General features: G+C 46.5%; 1 protein-coding gene across 2 annotated transcripts in view; it reads right to left on the reverse strand.

Annotated features, from left to right (window-relative positions):
• The window catches only part of CTNND2 (catenin (cadherin-associated protein), delta 2), a 1,564,764-nt gene that overhangs the window by 229,105 nt on the left and 1,315,860 nt on the right, over positions 1–19,799 (reverse strand). For both annotated transcript variants that reach the window (XM_006893173.1, XM_006893172.1), the window contains one exon: positions 11,596–11,781. In XM_006893173.1, coding sequence (XP_006893235.1) covers positions 11,596–11,781 — 186 coding nt within the window. The remainder of the gene's footprint in view (positions 1–11,595; positions 11,782–19,799) is intronic.

Raw genomic sequence — 19,799 nt, forward strand, 5'->3', positions numbered from 1 at the left:
AGGATGTGGAGAAACTGGAACTCTTATTCACTGTTGGTGGGAATGTAAGATGGTGCAACCACTGTGGAAGGCAGTATGGCGCTTTCTCAAAAAGTTGCAAATAGAGATACCATTTGATCCAGCAATTCCACTCCTGGGAATATACCCCAGAAAGACTATGTCTGCCATCCAAGCAGATATATGCACACCCATGATTATCGCAGCTTTGTTTACAATAGCAAAGAGTTGGAAGCAACCTAAGGGCCCATCAACAAACGAATGGACAGAGAAGCTATGGTATATCCACACAATGGAATACTACGCAGCATTGAAAAACAAGGAACTCAAGCAATATTATTCAAAATGGGTGACCCTGGAGGACATTATACTGAGCGAAATATCTCAGTCACAAAGGGACAAATACTGCATGGTGCCACTGTTGTAGAATGGGTCTGACATCAGGGTTGGGGTATGATAGAAAAAAGTGGATAAATTATGTATATTGTATTGAAACAGATAAGGGAAAGAACAGATTAGAAGTGATATATGATTGAGTATTATGGTTAGAACAGGAATCAAGAATTAAAGTTGCATAGAGAAGTATACTCGGGGTAGGGGGTGGGGGGAAAGGGATGGGGGTATTGTATACTAATGAAGGAATTTTTTTTCTTCTCAGAGAGGGGAGCGAACTGGTGGGGAGGGGTGGGCAGGGAGAAAAGTACGGCAATGAATGAATGGAAATCCAAAACCTCTGTAAATGTCTATTAAAATTAATTAAAAGAGAATAAACAAACAAACAAACAAACAAAAATCCCAATAAAGGCCTGTGGGAAGCAGCAGGGACCCACCAAGGGCCAGCCAACCTTTGGGGGAGGCCAGAGAAATCATCACCATCTCTACTTTGAGCCAGAGGGACTGAGCACTGAACGCAAATGGTTATGTGTGCAAAGTCCTTTTAGATCAGAAGGCAGCACTCGTGGCCTAGTGGTAAGGAGCTGTGCAGCCAACCCAAAGGCACATGGTTTGAATCCACCAGCTGTGCTCCATTGTAGAAAGATGGGTAGTTTCCTCCCATGTGAGTAACTGGTTCTGAAAACCCACTGGCAGGCCAGCTATGGCTTGGTTCGGACACAACGGGACATACTAACTATTAAATCAGAATGTGTCACATAGAGATGGCTTTCCAGGCTGATGATTCATTGTGATCTTCCATTGAGTTCTAAAGGTTCCGTAACTTTACAGAGACAAACTACCCATATTTCTTTCATTGAGAAGCTGGTGGATTCAAACCACCAACCTAATGTTAGCAGTCTAGCACATTTTACCACCAGGGCTCCATTCTAGTGTGATGTTATTTTGTACCGTCATGTCAGAATGAGAACCCATAGCGGGTGGTCTGGCAGATTTTCAGAGGCAGTAATTCGAGAGGAAGAGATGGACCATGTTTCTCCCACAGAGATGCTGATGGATTTGAACTGTATACCTCTGCACTGGGAACACAAATCCTTACCAGTAGGCCACCAGACATATTTCAACAGATAATGCCCTGGACGTGCTCATCAAGTTTTGTCAAGAAATCTGGAGAACAACCACCTGGCCAACTGACTGAAAGAGATCTATATTTGTTCCCATCTCAAAGAAGGATGACCCAGTAGAGTGTGGAAATCATAGAACATCCAGGTAATCAGACATAGAAACAAATGGGTCGCAACACAGCACATCAACAAAGAACTAGCTCAAGATCAGGCTGGATTTAGAAGAGGCCATGGCACTAGAGATATTATAGCGAATGTCAGATGGATCTTGGCTGAAAGCAGGGAATACCAGAGGATACATATCTGTGTTTCGTTGACTATGGAAAGGCATTTGACTGTGTGGATCACAACAGACTATGGCTGACTCTGAGAAGAATGGGAATCCCAGAACACTTGATTGTGCTTAAACCTATACCTGGACTAGGAGGCCGTTGTTAGAACAGAGCAAGGAGACACTGCATGGTTCAAAATTGGGAAAGATGTGCATCAAGGATGGGCTCTATGAGGAGAAATGTGGCATCAGGATTGGAGGAAAACTCAACAACAATCTGTGTTATGCAGTTGACACAACTCTGCTTGCTGAAACTGAGGAGGACCTGAAGCATTTGCTGCAGAAGGTCAAGGACTGCAGCCTACAATACATATTGAAGCTCAACTTCAATAAAACAAAGATTCTTACCACTGGGCCAATAGGCAGCATCATTGTAGATGGTGAAGATATTGAGATTGTCAACAGCTTCAGCTTGCTTGGCTCTATAAGCAACACTCTTGGTAGCAGCAGCCAAGATATTAAAAGATGAACTGCATTGGGAAAGTCTGCTGTCAGAGACCTCTCCAGAGTACTGAAGAGCAGTGATGTCAGTCTGTAGACTATGGTGTACTTGATCCAGGCCATGGTCTTTGCAATTATTTGCTATGCATCAGAGAGCTGGACAATGACTAGGGATGATTTGATGCCTCTGAGCTGTTGTATTGGAGAAGAGTACTGAATATACCATGGACTGCTAAGAGAACAAACAAGTTCTTTCTGAAGAAGATGAAGCCAGGCTGCTCCATGGAGGCAAAGATTCTGAAGTTTTGTCTGACATACTTTGGACATGCTGCAAGGTGGGATCAGTCCTTGGAAATGGACGTCATGCTTGGCAGGATGGAGGGACAGAGCAGGAGAGGAATGCTCTCGATGAGATGGACTGATTTTGTCACTGGGGTAATGGGTGTAGGTGTGTCATGGACAATGAGATTAGCACAGGATAAAGCAGGGTTTAGGGCTGTTGTACACAGGGTCACTACGAGTTGCAGGCCACTCGATGGCACATAACAACAACAAAAACAAGACTACCAAGACTCTCTACTGATCTGATGGTACTACTCAAATCAAGCCCATGGAATTTGATAAGATTCAGGCTCAATGCAACCGTACATGATAGAGTGGAGTTACCTCATAAGGTTTCCCAGCCCTGGTGGCAAAAACATAGTGCTTCCAAAGGCCTGTTATATTCTGGAAATGGATGGCCAATCCTTCCAGTCTGTCTTAATTTGGATGCATAGTATTTAAAGGTCAGTGGTTCAAATCCATCACAGAGAAAGGTGAGAAGTTTCCTTGTATAAAGACAGAAACCAGTGTTGTTGTTGATTGTCTTCAAGTCAAGCATGACTCCTACTGACCCCATGAACAAAAGGCCTGAAGCCCCTCTACAACCATCCCCATTTCTCAAAGTTCATAGCATTTCCAGAGGCATGGTGTTTAGGAAGTGGATGCCACTCCTGCTTCTAAAAGGGTCATGATAAGTCAGGAATGACTCAATGACAGGCAGAGTGTCATGTTTTGTTTGCTTGTATTCTTTCTGGAAGCGGACTGTCTAATCCATCCTCCCTAGACGGACTCATGAGTTCAAACCATCAACTTGGCATCTAGCAGTTTTAACCACCGCACCACCAGGGCTCCTTCTCAGATGGCGTGAGAACCTTCTAATGGTAAGAACTTGTGGAAATAAGGGCATGTGTGTGATGCTCTGGATTGGACTTCATCTCGGACCACACCCTTCAGGGATTTAAAAGAAAAGATTACAAGATTTTTACTACGATCCCACAGCATCTCCCTACAACAAAGAGTAACAACACAGGAGTAAAAGAACAACTACAACGGGACAAGCTTCAGAGGAAATGATTAAATCAAGGATCACCCTCACATTAACTTCCCATTAAAACCTTAAACCCCGACACCTGCCCTCCAACATGGGGAGGTTGGTCAGGAAACAGAAACACTTTTATTCTATAGTCCTTTGTGTCTGTCTCTGAGGACATCAGTCTTAGAGTGAAAAAAAGTGTATCTTTTCTAAGCACAAATGTATTTGTTGTAGAATTTACATGGTAAAAAAGGATAACTATAAAATACACAAATAGAACCCATCAACACTGGTTCTCTTTGGTGTCACACCTCTAATGAAAACAGACACTGTGCACAAGCACGTAATGTGTGTGTATATGTGACCAAGGCCCGAGAGTCTCAGACAGACCTGATGCAGACCAGCTGTCTGTGCGTCTCTGTCTCCGGCAGCCTATGGGAAAGCAGGTGCACTATCATTCAAAGGCACGCAGCTAAAATCCAGCTGCCCAGCAGAAGAAAGTGAGACGACCTCCTCCTCTGATATTTACGGCCTCTGAAACCAGCTGAAGGGTGAGCTATGAGTCAGCTGTCGATGGTAACACACAACAACGATCTCATGTATCTGTTAAGTCCTTGGAGGTACAATGAGTTAAGTGCTCAACTATTAGTGTAAAGGCTGCAGTCTGGCAGTTCGAACCCACTCAGAGGTGCCTTGGAAGAAAGACCTGGTCATCCAGGACACCACAAGTTCGAGTACCCCACAGACCAGTTCTACTCGTTATGGGTTGGATTGCCGTGAGCTGGAAACAGCTTAACAGCCATTTATTGTTGTTGTTGTTATGTGCCGTCGAGTCACTTGCGACTCATAGCGACTCTATGTACAACAGACCTAAACTCTGCTCTGTCCTGTGCCAATCGCACTGTCTCTGACACTCCCATCCCAATTATCCCAGTCACTGAATCAATCCACCTCATAGAGGGCCTTCCTCTCCTGCGCTGTCCCTCCACCCTCCCAAGCATGATGTCCTTCTCCAAGGACCGGTCTCTCCTCACAACATGTCCAAAGTATGTTAGACGGAGCCTCAGAATCCTTGCCTCCAAGGAGCCACCCAGTTTAACCCTTTCCAGGACAAATCTGTCTGTTTTCCTAGCAGTCCATGGTATTCTCAATACTCTTCTCTAGCACCACAGCTCAAAGGCATCAATTCTCCTTCTATCCTCCTTGGTCACTGTCCAACTCTCTGATGCACAACAAGTGATTGCGAAGACCATGGCCTGTATCAGATGCACCTTAGTCTCCATAGAGACACCATTGCTCTTCAGTACTTTGGAGAGTAAGACCATTTTCTCCTCTGAGCTCCATGCTGAGAACTCAAAAACACTAACACAATGTTGTCGAGATGACTCCGAAACCCAGGGTTTGTCTTCACTGAGCACAGCTGCCCTGTAGGGCTTCCAAGGCTGTGATTTCCTGGATACAATCAAGTCTTTCTCTCACAGGGCGGCTGGTGGGCTCCAACTGCTACGCTTAGTTTATCAGTACATTCACCTTACCGTGACGCCAGGCTGACGACAATGGCAGCCCTTCACAGCAGGTCGTGCCATCTGGACTCAGTGCAGAAGAATGACGGCACCACTGTTGTTGTGTACCACGGAGCTGGAACCATAGCTGACCCTCCAGTGGGTTTACAGAGGCGGTAAGCTGCATGGGAGGAGATGGCCCATCTTTCTCCTGTGGAGCAACTGGTGGATTTGAACTGAATGCCTTCAGGCTGGCAGCACAACACCTTACCCCTTGGCCAACACAGTTCCATGAGGGGGCCACGATATGTAGGGAAAACCAAGCTGCATTAACCACGTAAGAATATCACTTAAAGTTTTGGCTAATAGACAAAGCCCATTAGTGATTTCACCAGAGCCAAGTTAGAGAAGAGTGTCTTAATGAAGTAATATGCATTTCAGAGGGCAGCTGTCTAAGCAAAGTATAAGAAAAATAATTCAGTAGAGTCCATGTTCAGAGTAAAGAGAATGAAGGCTGTAAGGGGCCACCAGGTGACCCAAAGGAAATAAAGTATTATCTAACGAATGAGTTAGCAGTTCAAACCCCCAACCACTCGATAGGTGGAGTGGATACATGTTGACTTCCTTAAAGACTAAACTTGAAGCCAAACCCACTGCTGTAGAGTCAAGTTCAATGCACAGCAACCTTCCATCAGGATTCTGAGGCAGCTAATTGTTACAAGAGGAGACTATGACCTTAGAAAGCTTAGAGAGACTGTAAGTTGAAATATACTCAACAAGCAATGAGAACAAAGAACTTCCATCTGAGACTAAATTCACCCTTGGTCAGGCTTTATCAACCAGCTTCATTTGCTACTCAGATTCTGGGGTGTAACTCTCTGTCATCCATACCTGTCACTGGTAATGCACTTAAGCTCTTGTTAAAGGTAACACTTCATCTTCTCACTCAAAAATAAATGCATTGCTGTTGAGTCAGAACCAATTCACAGTCTACCCTTCACTGGGTTTCAAAGACCATAAATCACACAGGGAGAGATTGTCCCTCCTTCTCCCTGGGAGCCACAGGTCTGTTCAAACCACCAGAGACAGCAGAGCAATTTCCTCCAGCCTACACCCCCAGAGCGCCCAGCCTTCCTTTCTGTGGCTGTTGTTGTGTGCTGTGGAATCGGAATCGACTCATAACTGACCCTCCAGTGGGTTTTCAGAGGCAATAAACTGCCCAGAAGGAAATCTGCCCCTCCTCCTGTGGACCAACTGGTGGATTCAAACAACTGCCTTCAGGATTACAGTGCAGCTTCTTGCCACTAGACCATCAGAGTTCCCTAGAAATATACACAGGCATTAAATTTTTCAAGTGACAACTGAGATTAGCAATGGTCAGGTTCTGAGGAAAATTATGCCCCAAAGTGATACAGCCCTTCTATCCAGATGCTTGTTAAACTCAGAAAATGTCAAGGACAGGGTGTCCCTTTGTGAGAAATGCTGTTGGTACAGTGCTGAGGGCACTGTCCCAGCTCCTCTTGGCAACTCGTGGATCAGTACAAACCCAGACCTGGACCTTCCCTGATGGGTCTCCTGAAAGGAGGAGGGCTGGGAATGGGGTCGCCTTCTCCCCTATGAATCACCTTAGCCCCCTGTGAATCTGCCAGTAAGTTACCCTGCATACTAACCCTACAAATGCTTAAGAAATCCCATCTAAACTCATTTTTGTGCGATACACACACATACTACACTTGATCTTACTCAAAAAGCCAAGAAGCAAAAGGCCAAGAAGTTGAGTGAGAATGAGGCTTTATGAAGTGATTTTTCAAAATCAGGTCCCCAAGCCCAGACAAAGAACACCCTGTGGGTTTTTCCACAATCTACCTGCTAAGAGTTTTTATCTCCTTAGCTTTCAAGTTTCCCCTCCCTGGGTCCACCCCTTCCCTTCCTCACTGGCTGAGCTCTACGGGGGGCCAAGGTGTTTCCTGGATGATGTCATCTGTCTTCTTTTCTGACCCACAATCCCACTCTTCAGCCAAGAACTGCACCCTTCCACCATCAGGGATCCCTCTGCTGGTTTAGTCCAAAGGCGGCTGTGTTAATAAGCTCAAACTCAGGGGCTCAGAGGGAGACAGACAGGCAATCTGCTTTGGAGGATTCACAATCTCTGAAACCCCATGGGAGCTCAGCTATGACTCGGTTCAGAGTGACAGCACCGGAAGTGAGCTTTAGAGTTACGGTGGCGCCCTACAAGTGCAAACCAAAGGGTTGATGGCAAAAATCCACCAGCTGCTTCATGGGAGGAAGAGGACAAGGCGTCTGTTTGTAAAGAGTCAAATTGAAAGCACAAACTGACTGCCTCTGAGTTGGAACTGACCTTTAGCCAAGTCCCCGAGCGAGACTCTGTTAGATTTCTGAGGCTGTAAACGGAATGGGAGGAGAGTGGGCGTCCTTCTTCAGGGTGGGGGTAGGGAGTGGGGGCTCTGGTGGATTCGGGTGGAGGGACAGTCCTTGGGCAAGCAGCACATCTGCCTCAGGACTAGAGCTCCAGGGATACCTTTGGGAACACAGCCTTGGAGACCCTAAGGACAGCTCTCCTGCCTCCTTTCCAACTGCTGAGGCAATTATGGTACAGTCACGCAATGGAATACTATGCAGCTCACAGGAGCAATAACTTCGTAAATCATTACCTAACTTGGGAGGGACTGGAGAGCGTTATGCTGAGTGAACTAACTCAGTGCCACAAGGATAAATACTGTTACTGTATAAACACAATACCATTATTGTAGAATGGGTATAAGGATCCAGGTGGGGTGGGAGAGGTTGGAAACAGAGGGATGTGGATGTGCAGGGGGAGGAGGGATTAATCATTGGGATGTACAATTTGATGGGGGTGTGTGTGAAGGAAATGGAAAGAATTGGTTCAAATTTGTATTTTTAAAATAAACTAGAGAAAAATTTTAAAAAAATGAAAAAAGAAAACCCAACAAAACAAAACAACTGCTGAGTCAACACAGACTCGATGGGATGGGCTTTTTTCCGTACCATATTGATGCAATCGCCCAGATTTCCCATCCCAGGCCACCTGGGTCCCACCACAGGAGTTAGGCTTTGGGCAAACCCAGGGATCATCATCGCCCAGCAGCTAGGAAGGATCAAGTCCTGCCTACATTTTTTTTTAAATTAATTTTAATGAAAGTCTACAGAGACTTAGGGTTTGCAGCCATTCATTGTTGCAATTTTCTCCCTACCCACCCCTCCCCCGCAATTCACTCCTCCTTGAAAAGTAAAAGACAAACTCTTTCATTGTTATGCAATCCCTCCACCAAAGTCTGTTCCACTGTGCAGCCATCATTCTGGACCCCTGTCATGACAACAATACCCAATCACATATCCCTTTTAAACAGTTCTCTCCCTCATCTGTTTCAATGGCAGTATACATCATTCCTCCCCTCCTTCTCTGTCTTCCCTCAACCCCAATGTCAGTCCTATTTTTCAACAGTGGCCCTATACAATATTTGTCCTTTTGTGACTGAAATATTTCACTCATCATCATGTCCTCTAGGGTCATCCACTTTGCATAATATTTATGAGTTCTTTCCTTGCACTTTAGCTGTTGTCCGTCTCATCTGCAGGATAAAGCGAGAAGGACTTGGCCCCATAATGCACTGGTACAGGCCAAGTACACAGTGAGAGAATTCCTGAAGCCTTCGTGTGCCCTCATTTCATTGGATTCAACACTGGAGATGCTATAGCCGTGGGCTTCCTTCTGTTACCACTGTGAGTTGCTTTCAACAGCCTCATGGGCCACGGCTACCACGCCGCCATAGATCCATGCCATTCCCCAGACTGACTGCAGACCTGTCAGCTGTCACCCACTGGGCTTTTTCACTGTTTGGCTTGTTGATCTCCAGGCCTTTCTTCCTAGCACTTCTTAGTTTACAAGCTCTACTGGAATCTGTTCAGCATCCTAGCTCTCTCACATACCAAGCAGTAAAACGGAACAATCAGACCCAAGTTAACCTAGCACGGATGATACGCGATAGACCCCAGTTCATAACCAATGCGTTCCCCTGGAGAGTGGCTGAGGTAAGAGCCACAGCTCACCACTTCTCCAACAGCCCCTTCAATTCAGGGACAGGACAGAAGACACGGCGCTGACCCAGGACAGGAAGAAACACCAGCCTGAGGGGTTGGTTTTCAGAGTGGAAGGCAGCAATCAGACAATCTCAGAGAATTGAGGAGCACGAATCTCCTTAATTCTCAGAGTATCTAAGCCGGGACTTGTAAACACACGGTTCGTCAGAAGTGCTCTGGAGCTGCTGACAGCTGCAAACTGCCTCCCTCATCTTCGTCATGTAGAGAAGCTGCTGGATTCCAACTACTAACCTTTTTGTTGGCAGCTGCATGCCTTAGCCATAGTGCCCCCTGAGCTCCTCATGAATCCTTCTTGTTGTTATGTGCCTTTGAGCTACTTGTAACACAGAGCAACCCTATGTACAAAAGCTCTGAACCCTGCTCTGTCTTGAGCCAACCTCATCGTCTTCGACCCACTCACTCCCGTTACCCCAGTCACTGAGTCAACCCATCTCATCCAGGGGCTTCCTCTCTCTTGTGCAGTCCCTCCACCCTTCCAATCATGGTGTCCCTTTCCAAAGACTGGACCTTCCTTGCAATGTTCCCGAAATATGACAGACAGAGCTTCAAAATCTGGTCAGTAAAATACATGCTTCATCCTTGACAAAACAGAGCTTTGGTGCACTCAACAAAAGTCAAACAAGCAGCAGTCTGCTTCTGTAAAGAGTCCAGTCCTGGAAACCTTCTAAGGCAGTTCTAGCCCATCCCACAGGGCTCCCGTGAGTCAGAGTTGAGATGACAGTGGACTTGGTTTGGGTTGTTATTGTTGTTAGGTGCCGTCGAGTCGTAGACGACTCATAGTGACCCTATGAACAAAAGACCTGAGCACTGTTCATAGAGTTTCCAGAGGCAAGCCATTTCAGAATGGGATGCCACTCCTGCTTCCAAGCTTGTTTTAATTGGGAAGCTCCAGCAAACTCTGTCCAGCATAGGGAACCATTATAGCATTTGGCACATCAGTGTCACAGTGTTTAGCATCACAGCAACCATGAGTTACCTCTGTACAGCAAACAGACAGACCACTAAGAAGAATGTTTACCACCATATGCAATACCACTTAGAAGACTGTTTGACAGAAAACAATTTAAACCAGGCTTGAGGGCCACAGATTACAATCACCCGCCTTGGACCTGGTAACATAACTTTCTGTCTACTAGGTCAAAGTAGGTCTAGTGTGTTGATCTGAATGATAACTTCTGCTCATGGGCAGTAAATTAAAACACAGAGAAAGACAGCAAGAAATACCAAGTGTATGTGAGTTTAGGATCCTTTCTACCTTCCATGGTGGTGTGAGCCAAGGACAGACCAGTCTTCTTGAGTCTAAGGACCCTCAGCAGGTGAAGATCTGAGTACAGAGGACGGGGAAATGGGAAACCTTGGATACAGTGATTTTCAGTTGGTGGCTCAAGGTGAGCTCTGGTGGCCTAGTGGCAAGAAGCTGCACTGCAATCCCAGAGGTATGCGGTTTCGAATCCACCAGATGCTCTGCTGGAGAAGGAGGGCCTATCTCCTCCTGTACCAGTCAGATCCAATTTGACAGTACACACCATAAAAATAAAAATGAAAAAAAAAAAATAAGCAGCTGCATTGCAATCTCAGGTGGCTGAAGGGGCAGGATTTTCACACCATGGCCATACCTGTATCTGTGTGGCTAGGTGAAGGTCGCACCTACCAGAGGTTCCCAGCAGATGGACATGGATCTGATCCCCCCACAGCAGAGAGCAGACAGGTGGTGCCCCACATTTCTCTGCAGAGCTATCAGCCTCCAACTCCACTAGGGGCCAGACACACTGTTTGCGAGTGGACCTTCCAGCTGGCCACCTTGCTGAAATCTACACAAACTGCCCTCAAGGTCAGTCTCCTGAAGGCACTTGTTGGAGGTGTCGTGATTTCTTTAATTGCTTCCAATGCCAAGGTCAAGACTGAACATCTAAACAGCTATCAAAGGTGGGTTGGGACTAGATTTTGTGACCCCTTCCCTACCAGGCTCTTGAGACTCCATCTACTGACTGTGGCCTGCTGCCTGCGGAGGGGCAGTCTGCCTGGCCCTGACCTGGACCTCAGCAAACATGTGAATCAGCACACAGAACTGGTGTCTCGGTCAAACTCGACTAACTTCCTGCTTTGCAATTTCCTTGCTTGCCCTGCTGCATGACTCGGGCAGGGGGAGGAAGGCACTGTCTCGACAATAAGATTCCCAGGGGAGGCTGTGCCCATGAGCTGGTAATGGGAACACGTGGGAGTGCACACCACCCCATCTCTACGTGCAGCCGAGATCAGCCACAGTGATTAGGGCAGGGGTAATTGCATGCAGCTGCGCGCAGCCCGCATCACCTGGTCCTGGGATTTCTTCTTCTTCTTCTTCTTGCCCCAGCACCCGGAGCTCTCCGCATCCTTGCCGTTGGCCTCGCCGCAGAGCAGCCCGTCCAGCTCATCCGTGCCCATGTGCTGTCCCTGAGTCGTCTCCGCGGCCAGCCGGTACGAGAGGTTCCGTAAGATGCACACACAGTTTTCCACGGTCTGGAGGGGCCAGGAGAGGAGAGAGAGGCAGGGGAGAAAGCAGTTAACACCAGCGCTTTTCCACCTCAAGGAGAACCTGGTGCACGCACATAGAACAATACCCCTGGATGCACGCACGCACACGCACTCACGTGTACACACATGTTCTCATGTGCACGCACACAGAACCATAATACACGCATGCACACACACGTGCATGCACACGCACACATGTGAGCGCACACGCACACACATGCTCTTGTGCACACACATAGAACCATACTCCTGTATGCAGGTACACATGCGCATTCACATGCACACACACGCACACACGTGCTCTCATGTGCACGCACACAGAACCATACTCCTGTATGCACGGACGTGAGCGCACACACATGACACAAGTGCACACATGTGCACACACACAAAATCATACTCCTGTATGCACGCGCGCACACATGCTCTCATGTACACGCACGTCCAGGCATACATACACACATGTGCACATATACAAGATGTGTCCATATGCACGCACATCCATATCCACGTACACACAAACATATGCATACACACATATACACATACTGACACATACACCCATGTCCACACACATGCACACCTGCCCCGTCCTCCGTGGATAACTTTAACTGCTGACTTCTAAAGCCCCCACTGGCACCAGGGTGGTGGAAAGAATTCAGACACTCTTGGAAAGGTTAGAAGACTTATCCTGCCCCAGAGAAACTACTTATCAGCTGCATTTCATCCCGAGTCTAGAAGATCCATCCCTGTCTACGGATGTGCGCTTGTCAGAGGGAGATACACATCCAACTATGAGATGTCCTTCCATTTCCAGCAAGATAGTCAATCTCTTGTGGTACATTCACACAATGGAATACTATGTAGCACGAAGGAGCAATGACTGTAAATTATTACCTAACTTGGGACAGACTGGAGTGTATTATGCTGAGTGAACTAACTCAGTCACAAAAAGATAAATATTATATAAGACCATTATTGTAGAATGAGTATAAGGATCCAGGAGGGGTAGGAGAGGTTGGAAGCAGGGGGATGTGGATGTGCAGGGGGAAGAGGGGATTAATCACTGGGTTGTACAATTTGATGGGTGGGTGGGGGTGAGGAAAATGGAAAGAATTTATTTGAATTTGTATTAGAATTTTGTAAATAAACCAGTAAAAAAAAAAGGATGAGCAATCTCCTCCTGTGCGATTAACCTGCCTCTGATAACGCACTGCAGGGTCGGCTACGAGTTGGTTCCTGCATGACATCACACAACATCATCAACAGCAACCTGCCTGGGGACAAGGGGAGGAGGGGTAACCTCACTTCAGCCTGCTCCTGGGAGGTGACACTACCACCAGCTCGCTTCCTGGGAGGACACTGGGGCAAAAGGTCCAAACCAGGTGGCTCACGGCCAAGGCCCCAGCACCTGAGGATGCCAGAGACCAAGATGCTCACCTCACTGTGCTGCTGAACAGCAGTGACAGGTGCATCATGTAAAGCCACATCTGGAAGTGCCTGGCTGTGTGACGGGGGCAATGTGCTTTACCTCTCTGAGCCTCAGTTCTGTCCTCGGAAGCTGAGACAACCACAATAGTACCTATGTTTTAGGGGTGCTATGATGATTAAATCAGAGTAGACTGCCTTATAGTACTTTGAAAGCAGCTGTCCTTACAGATAATCTTTACTTGTGGAACAACTGATGGGTCTGAACCGCTGACTCTCTGGAAGATGCGATATATTATGCCACTAGGCAAGGAGATGTCAGCTTTAGATGGATGTTAGAGTGCTCCTCAGTTAACCTGCGAGATGGAAGATGAGCCTGGTGTGCCCGGAGGAAATGCAGGGTCCTTGTTGTTAGAGAGGGCAGGGCTGTGCATTGTATGTTAAAGGAGCCAGGCTGCCATTCTCCATGGCTGGCCAGATGTTGCATGATCACCTTCCGTTGTGTGCTCAGATGCGAGCTGAACTGATGATCAGCTGAACTGGGCATTTCCCTGGGGGTGGGACCTGCCTCCAACATAGAATCTGATCTGCTAGTAAGGCACGCACTCTCTCTCCCTGCAGACTCCTTTCTCTTCTTGTCTCCTGACCTCTGGTGTTGAGGAAAGAAGCCTTCAGAAATCTCTGACCTGCCACCTGACCAGCCAATTTTCTAGTCAATAATCCCTGCACCCCAGTGAGACCTGACCTGCAGATGTGAGATTCTCTCTTCAGCCTGACTCACAAATTAAGACCCTCACCAACCCCTCCAATTGCGTTAGCTACCTCCTCACACTGAGTCGAGCAATTTCCTTGGAGTAAATATATCTCTCTCTCCATATACATGTGTGGAGCTCTGGTGGCCTAGTGGTAGGATGCTGTGCTGCAATCCCAAGGGCATGTGGTTTGAGGCCACCTTCTGCTCTATGGGAGAAGGATGGGCAAGCTCCTCCTGTGCAATAAACTGTCTTTGAAAACTCACTGGAGGGTCAGTTATGGGTTGGTTCCAACTCAGCGGTACACAGCAACAACTATATATATAAATAATGTTGTTCTTAGGTGTCATTGAGTAAAGTAGGAGATAAGATATATCTATATATAACATATATATCTATATCTCTATCTATCTATCTATCTATCTATCTATCTATCTATCTATCTATCATCTCTATCTCTATCTATCTATCTATATACATATACATATACACACACATACAGTTATATAACTATGTAAAACTAAACATTAAACTATATATAAAACTACATCTATAACTACAAAAACACACACACATAGTTGTAGTGTACCATCAAGTCAGAAATGACCCAAAGATGATCCTCTGGTGGGTTTTCAGAGGCAGTTAATTACACAGGAGTTGACCGTCCATCCTCCTTCTGCCTTGAACCATGTGCTTTGGGGATTGAAGCTCAGATTCTTGTCACTAGGCTACCAGAGCAGATCTGTCTGTCTGTCTCTCTTTCAATCTCTGTGTATGTTGTTGTTAGAAACGACTCATAGCTGACCCTCTGGTAGGTTTTCGGAGGCAGTTAATCACATGGGAGGAGACTGCCCGTCCTTCTCATGCAGAGCTGCTGGTGGATTCAAGGCATAGTGTCTCTGGGTGGGCTCAAACCTTCAACGTCTCAGTTAGCAGCTCATGTTAAATGAGTACATGGTACAATACCACCTGGGAGCTCCAAAATAAAACCTGCCACTGTTGCTATTTATCAGTGACTTACAGCGCCTGAAAACCCACCAGAAGGTCATCTCTGACTCAGTGCCATCTCAGCAGCAATGAGTGGATGACTGAGCTGTCATTGTGAGGTGCCGTGTTGTGTCCCAAATCCAGTCGTCCCCCCCCCCCCCAAGTCACCAAGGAGCCAACACCAATGCAAGGGCAAGAGGGAATTTATTTCAGATTCGAATCCGGGCCGCGCTCCAAACTGTGCTAATACAGCAGGGAAAATGGTGCAGTGGCGAGATTCTGGGCTGTCCCGCCTATTTAAAGGACAAAGTCCACGAAAACAGGGCGATACAGGATTGGCTGATGTTTGGGTGCGGGCTCTTTTCCCCCTTCCCCCACCGCTTTCAGTTTACTGCTCTAGAGGCTTATACATTTTAAAATGAAGTATTGGTTACAAAATGGAGTCCCTCATTGTCACCTTGATGATTAAGAGAGGATGCAGCCAGAGTGCTCCTTGGAGGCAAAGATAACAAAGCTTTCTCACACATGCTTTGGGCTTATTGCTAGGAGAGTTTACTCTTTGGAGAAGGGCATCATGTCTACAAAGGTGGGGGATGGCAAAGGAGAGGAACACCCTCAACCAGATGGATTGGCGCAGTAATTGCAGCAATGGCCTCTAGTGTGTCAGAGACAATGAAGATGGCACAGCACAGGGCTCAGATCTGTTGTTCAGAGGGTCTGAGTCATGTTTGACTCAACAGCACCTAACAACAACAACAATAACAACAACATCAAATTGAACCAGAGGGTGCACATCCAGACAGGAGGAGACTGTCCATCTTTCTTCTAAAGAGTAGCTCATGGATTTGAGCTGCCAACCTTCCTGTTAACCCAACACACAATGCCACATATATGTATGTGTGTGTGTGTGTGTGTATGTGTGTGTGTGTGTGATGTATAAGTACTAGTGGCCTAGTCTGTGCAGCAATCCCAGAGGTGCATGGTTCAAATCCACCAGATGCTCTGCTGGAGATGGAGGAACAATCTCCTCCTATACCAGTCAGATCTAATTTGATGGTGTACACACACACACACACACAGAAAAAAAACACCACAATAACATAAAAAAGTTTTTTTTTTTAAATCTAAACCCAGTTCTATGATACATCTTCAAGGATATGAACATGTATGGCTAAGCACAACTGATAACAGTGCATTTAAATTCCAAAATCAATCTCCACAATAGTCTACGTGTTTCCTACTGCCAAAGGAGCCCTTTAGAGTAGTGAGAGAAGATCTTCACCCTGAAACCTACAGTGTCCCTTTTCAGCAGGAAGTAGCTAAGATAATATATCGTCCCCTTTTCCTTATGAATCAGGGTGAAGTCTCTCTCAGGGAGGAGTGATAGGAAATGGCAAAGGACACAAAGGAGATTAATCAGAACTGGCTTTGACAAGCACTATGGCAATGGGACAATTAAAACAGACTTTCAAGGGGGGAAAAAAGAGGAACAAATTGGGGGGGAGGGTAGAGAAAATAGTGCAACAATGAATGTATAGAAACCCCAAATCTCTGTAAATGTTCATTAAAATGAATACAATTTAATTTAAAAAAAAAAAAAAGACTGTGAAAAAAAACCTAAACCCAAGGATAATTCCTTTTTGGTTGAATACTTTTCAGTGTCATGGAGCCAGGGCTGATACTGCAGGATAGGGCCTGGGGTCCGGGCTGAGGCACGCTGCAGGTGTTCAAAGGTGACTGGTACCTTCAGAGAGCTGGGATCTAGGACAGGCACACCTCAGAGCTTCAGGTGCTTCAATTCCAGACCACTTTACCACAGATATTACTGCAAGAAAGTGAGTCACACGGTGGGTTTTATTGGTTGTTTTTTGTTTTGCTCCCAGTGCATATGAAAGTTTCATTCATAGTATCACAGTGTGCTGTAGTCTATAAAAGGGGCACTGGTGGCCTAGTGCTTTATGTATTGTGCCCATATCTAACGGGTTGGGAGTTTGAATGCACTCGTTGTGTTAAGAGAGAATTTTGAGGCAGTCTGTTCCCATTAAGATTAGCAGTTCCAGAAAGTGGACCGATCTAGGGTCACCGTAAGTTGTGATGGATTTGACAGTAGAAGGTTTCGTTTTAGGGGTGTGTGTGCACCAGCATGATGGAACTTTGGGGAACTCTGGTGGCATCGTCCACAGGGACCTACACAGCTACCCTAGAGATCACATGGCTGATAGTTTGAATCCACGAGGAGCCATGTGAGAAACGAGCTGGGCAATCTCCTCCCGTGTGATTTACAGCTTCTGAAAACTGGCTTGAGGGCCAGCCATGAGCTGGTTCCCACTCGAAAACAATGAGTCCGAGTATCATGAGAAAGATAAAATGTGAGACAGAGACACGGGTCCACCACGCACTGCTGGAAAACGGAACGGATGGGCTTGCCCGAGGCAAGGCTGCTATGTATCTTCACGTGGTAACAAAGTCATTCTCTGCAGAGAAGGTCAGATGAGGTTTGCCTGTAAATGGAAGTTCATTTCCTTATTTACAGGGAGTCTGGGAAGATGAGGAAACAAGCTCTCGGGACAGAACATTGAAGGCCTCTCTAGACTGCCCAGCTCTGTGGGTCCTTGAGGTTGCAGGGGCGGCTCACCCCACAGGCTTTACCTCAGCCTGGTCTTCTCTTTTTAGCATATTCTCCACATCAAAGAGGGGGAGACATGGGAGCAGGCAACTATGAGATGGGCAGTTGATGCATCGAAGAGAGAAAAGTCTTTCCCTGAAAGAAAACTGTGGTGGCCCCTATCAGAATGATTCTGAAATCAGGAGAGAAGAGGCTTCCTTGCATCACAGTATTGAGGGGTAGGGGGAGTCCCTTATCTTCCAGAGGTTCATCTTTGGACAGACGGCAGCTGGGAAGCAGGTCCACAATTTCCAGCAAAATGCTTTCTGATCTACCTGTGGCTGAGGAGATGGTGGAGGTGAGGAAGTGAGGTCAGGGAGGATGAAGAGGATACAGCAGAGGGCGCAGGGAGGAAGGGTGAGGGCCAGGCAACAGCGTTGGACTCTCCCATTCAGGAAGCTTCCTGGAGCTCTGAAGTCTGGTTTGGGAGGGCTACACCAGTTCAAGGGCTTTTTTCTCTGAAGGGCTGGAGAAGAGAAAGACAAGAAAAACACAGCCTGTTCCCTCTCTAGGGTTACCAGCAGAAAGCGGGTGGCAGCTGGCCATTTGTCGGTGACATCAGTTTCCTTGGTCACAGGGGTCGTCCTGACTCCTTATTTTTTATTAAGGAGGTCTAATTTGGAAGTTGTCTATGGAGAGCTCTATTATGTCTCTTCATTCAAGGCACAGAGCAGGGATCCGGCTCTGATTCGTTAACTTGGCTGCCCTTAAAGAGAACACGCACTCACTTTCCTCCTCGGGCTTGTCACCGTGAAAGCTCAGAAGTGGCCAAGCAGAGGACTGAGTGGAAAATTATGGTACAATAATAATAATAATACGTTAAAACTCAATGGCTTGTTCTGGCCCACAAAACACTGAGCAATTTTTCACATCTGATCCTGAGAACAGCCTTAGTGCTCAGATGCTATTATCCTCCCTGTTACCAAGTTGAAGTCACTTGTCTACCGACAGTGGGAGGTGGGGATGATCCCTCCTGCCAGTGTTATGCTCTTCCCACCTAACTGGGACTGCTGTTGTGAACTGTTGACCTCTACTTGACCCCTCAGTGGGTTTTCAGAGGTAGTGAATTGCACAGGAGACTGTCCGTTGTTCTCCTGCAGAGAAGATATTGGATTCGAACCACTTGCCTTTGGATTGACAGTGCAGCTCCTTATCATTAGGCCAACAGAGCTCCCTCGTTCTTCTCATCTCAACTAAACCTTTCAGTTGACTTGATCCGATACCAACTCACAGTGACCCCATGTGGGTCGGAGTAGAGCTGAGGCTTATTGTAAGTGGCTGAGCTTTCTGAAGTAGATAACCAGGCCTTTCTCCCGAGGTGGCTCTGGGTGGTTCTGAAAATCCAACTTGTTGGTGAGCAGGCAAGCATGTTAACCTTTTACATCATCCAGGGATGCTTCTGGCTCTAAATCCTCCTTGCTATTTCTGTTTCTTCTTTAGAGAAAAAGACATTAAGAAAAGATGACCTTTATGACATTTCAAAAAAAAAAAGAGGCTTCTGTTATAGAATCCTTTGGTCCTGGAGCCCTTCTCCTGAAGACTGTGCTACCACCAGCAATGGGGCCATGAGCTCTTGAACAATGGAAGAGGCTGTTGAGTTTTAGATTATTGCATCTGCAAGACTCAACAGTGGGAGAGGTTGTCGAGTCTTAGTTTATTTTCATCTACAAGCTGCACTTAAGGTCTTTTCTTATCTATTTGTCTTAATTATCTAGAAGACAGGAAAATAAAACAACAACTGATGGCTTTAGAAAACAAAAATTTGTTCTCTCACAATTTGGGAGGTGAGAAGTCTGAATTCGGCACACTCACTATGGAAGGTGGCTTTCTGTCTTTGAGCAGAGACCCTAGCCATCAAGCCTTACCTTGGTCTAGGAGGTTCTTAGCACAGAGGACTCAGGTCTAAAAGAGATGATCTATTCCTTGCTTTTCTTTCTTAGGGCTAGCAGTTCCCTTCTTTTCTATCCCTTCCTTACTTTCTTTTCTATCTCAAAAGAGGATGATTTAATCCTCTAGACTTTATTCTTCCCATTGGCATAACTACCACTACTCTTGCCTTATTAACATCATTGTTTGTGGTTGTTGTGTATTGTAGATTCAGAACAGACCTATAGCCGATCCTCCAGCAGGTTTTCAGAAGCTATTTATCACAAGGGAGGAGAATGCTCGAC

The sequence above is a fragment of the Elephantulus edwardii genome, unplaced genomic scaffold, assembly GCF_000299155.1.
Source record: "Elephantulus edwardii isolate Elephantulus edwardi_28Jun2011 unplaced genomic scaffold, EleEdw1.0 scaffold00125, whole genome shotgun sequence".
In the NCBI taxonomy this organism is placed as follows: Eukaryota; Metazoa; Chordata; class Mammalia; order Macroscelidea; family Macroscelididae; genus Elephantulus; species Elephantulus edwardii.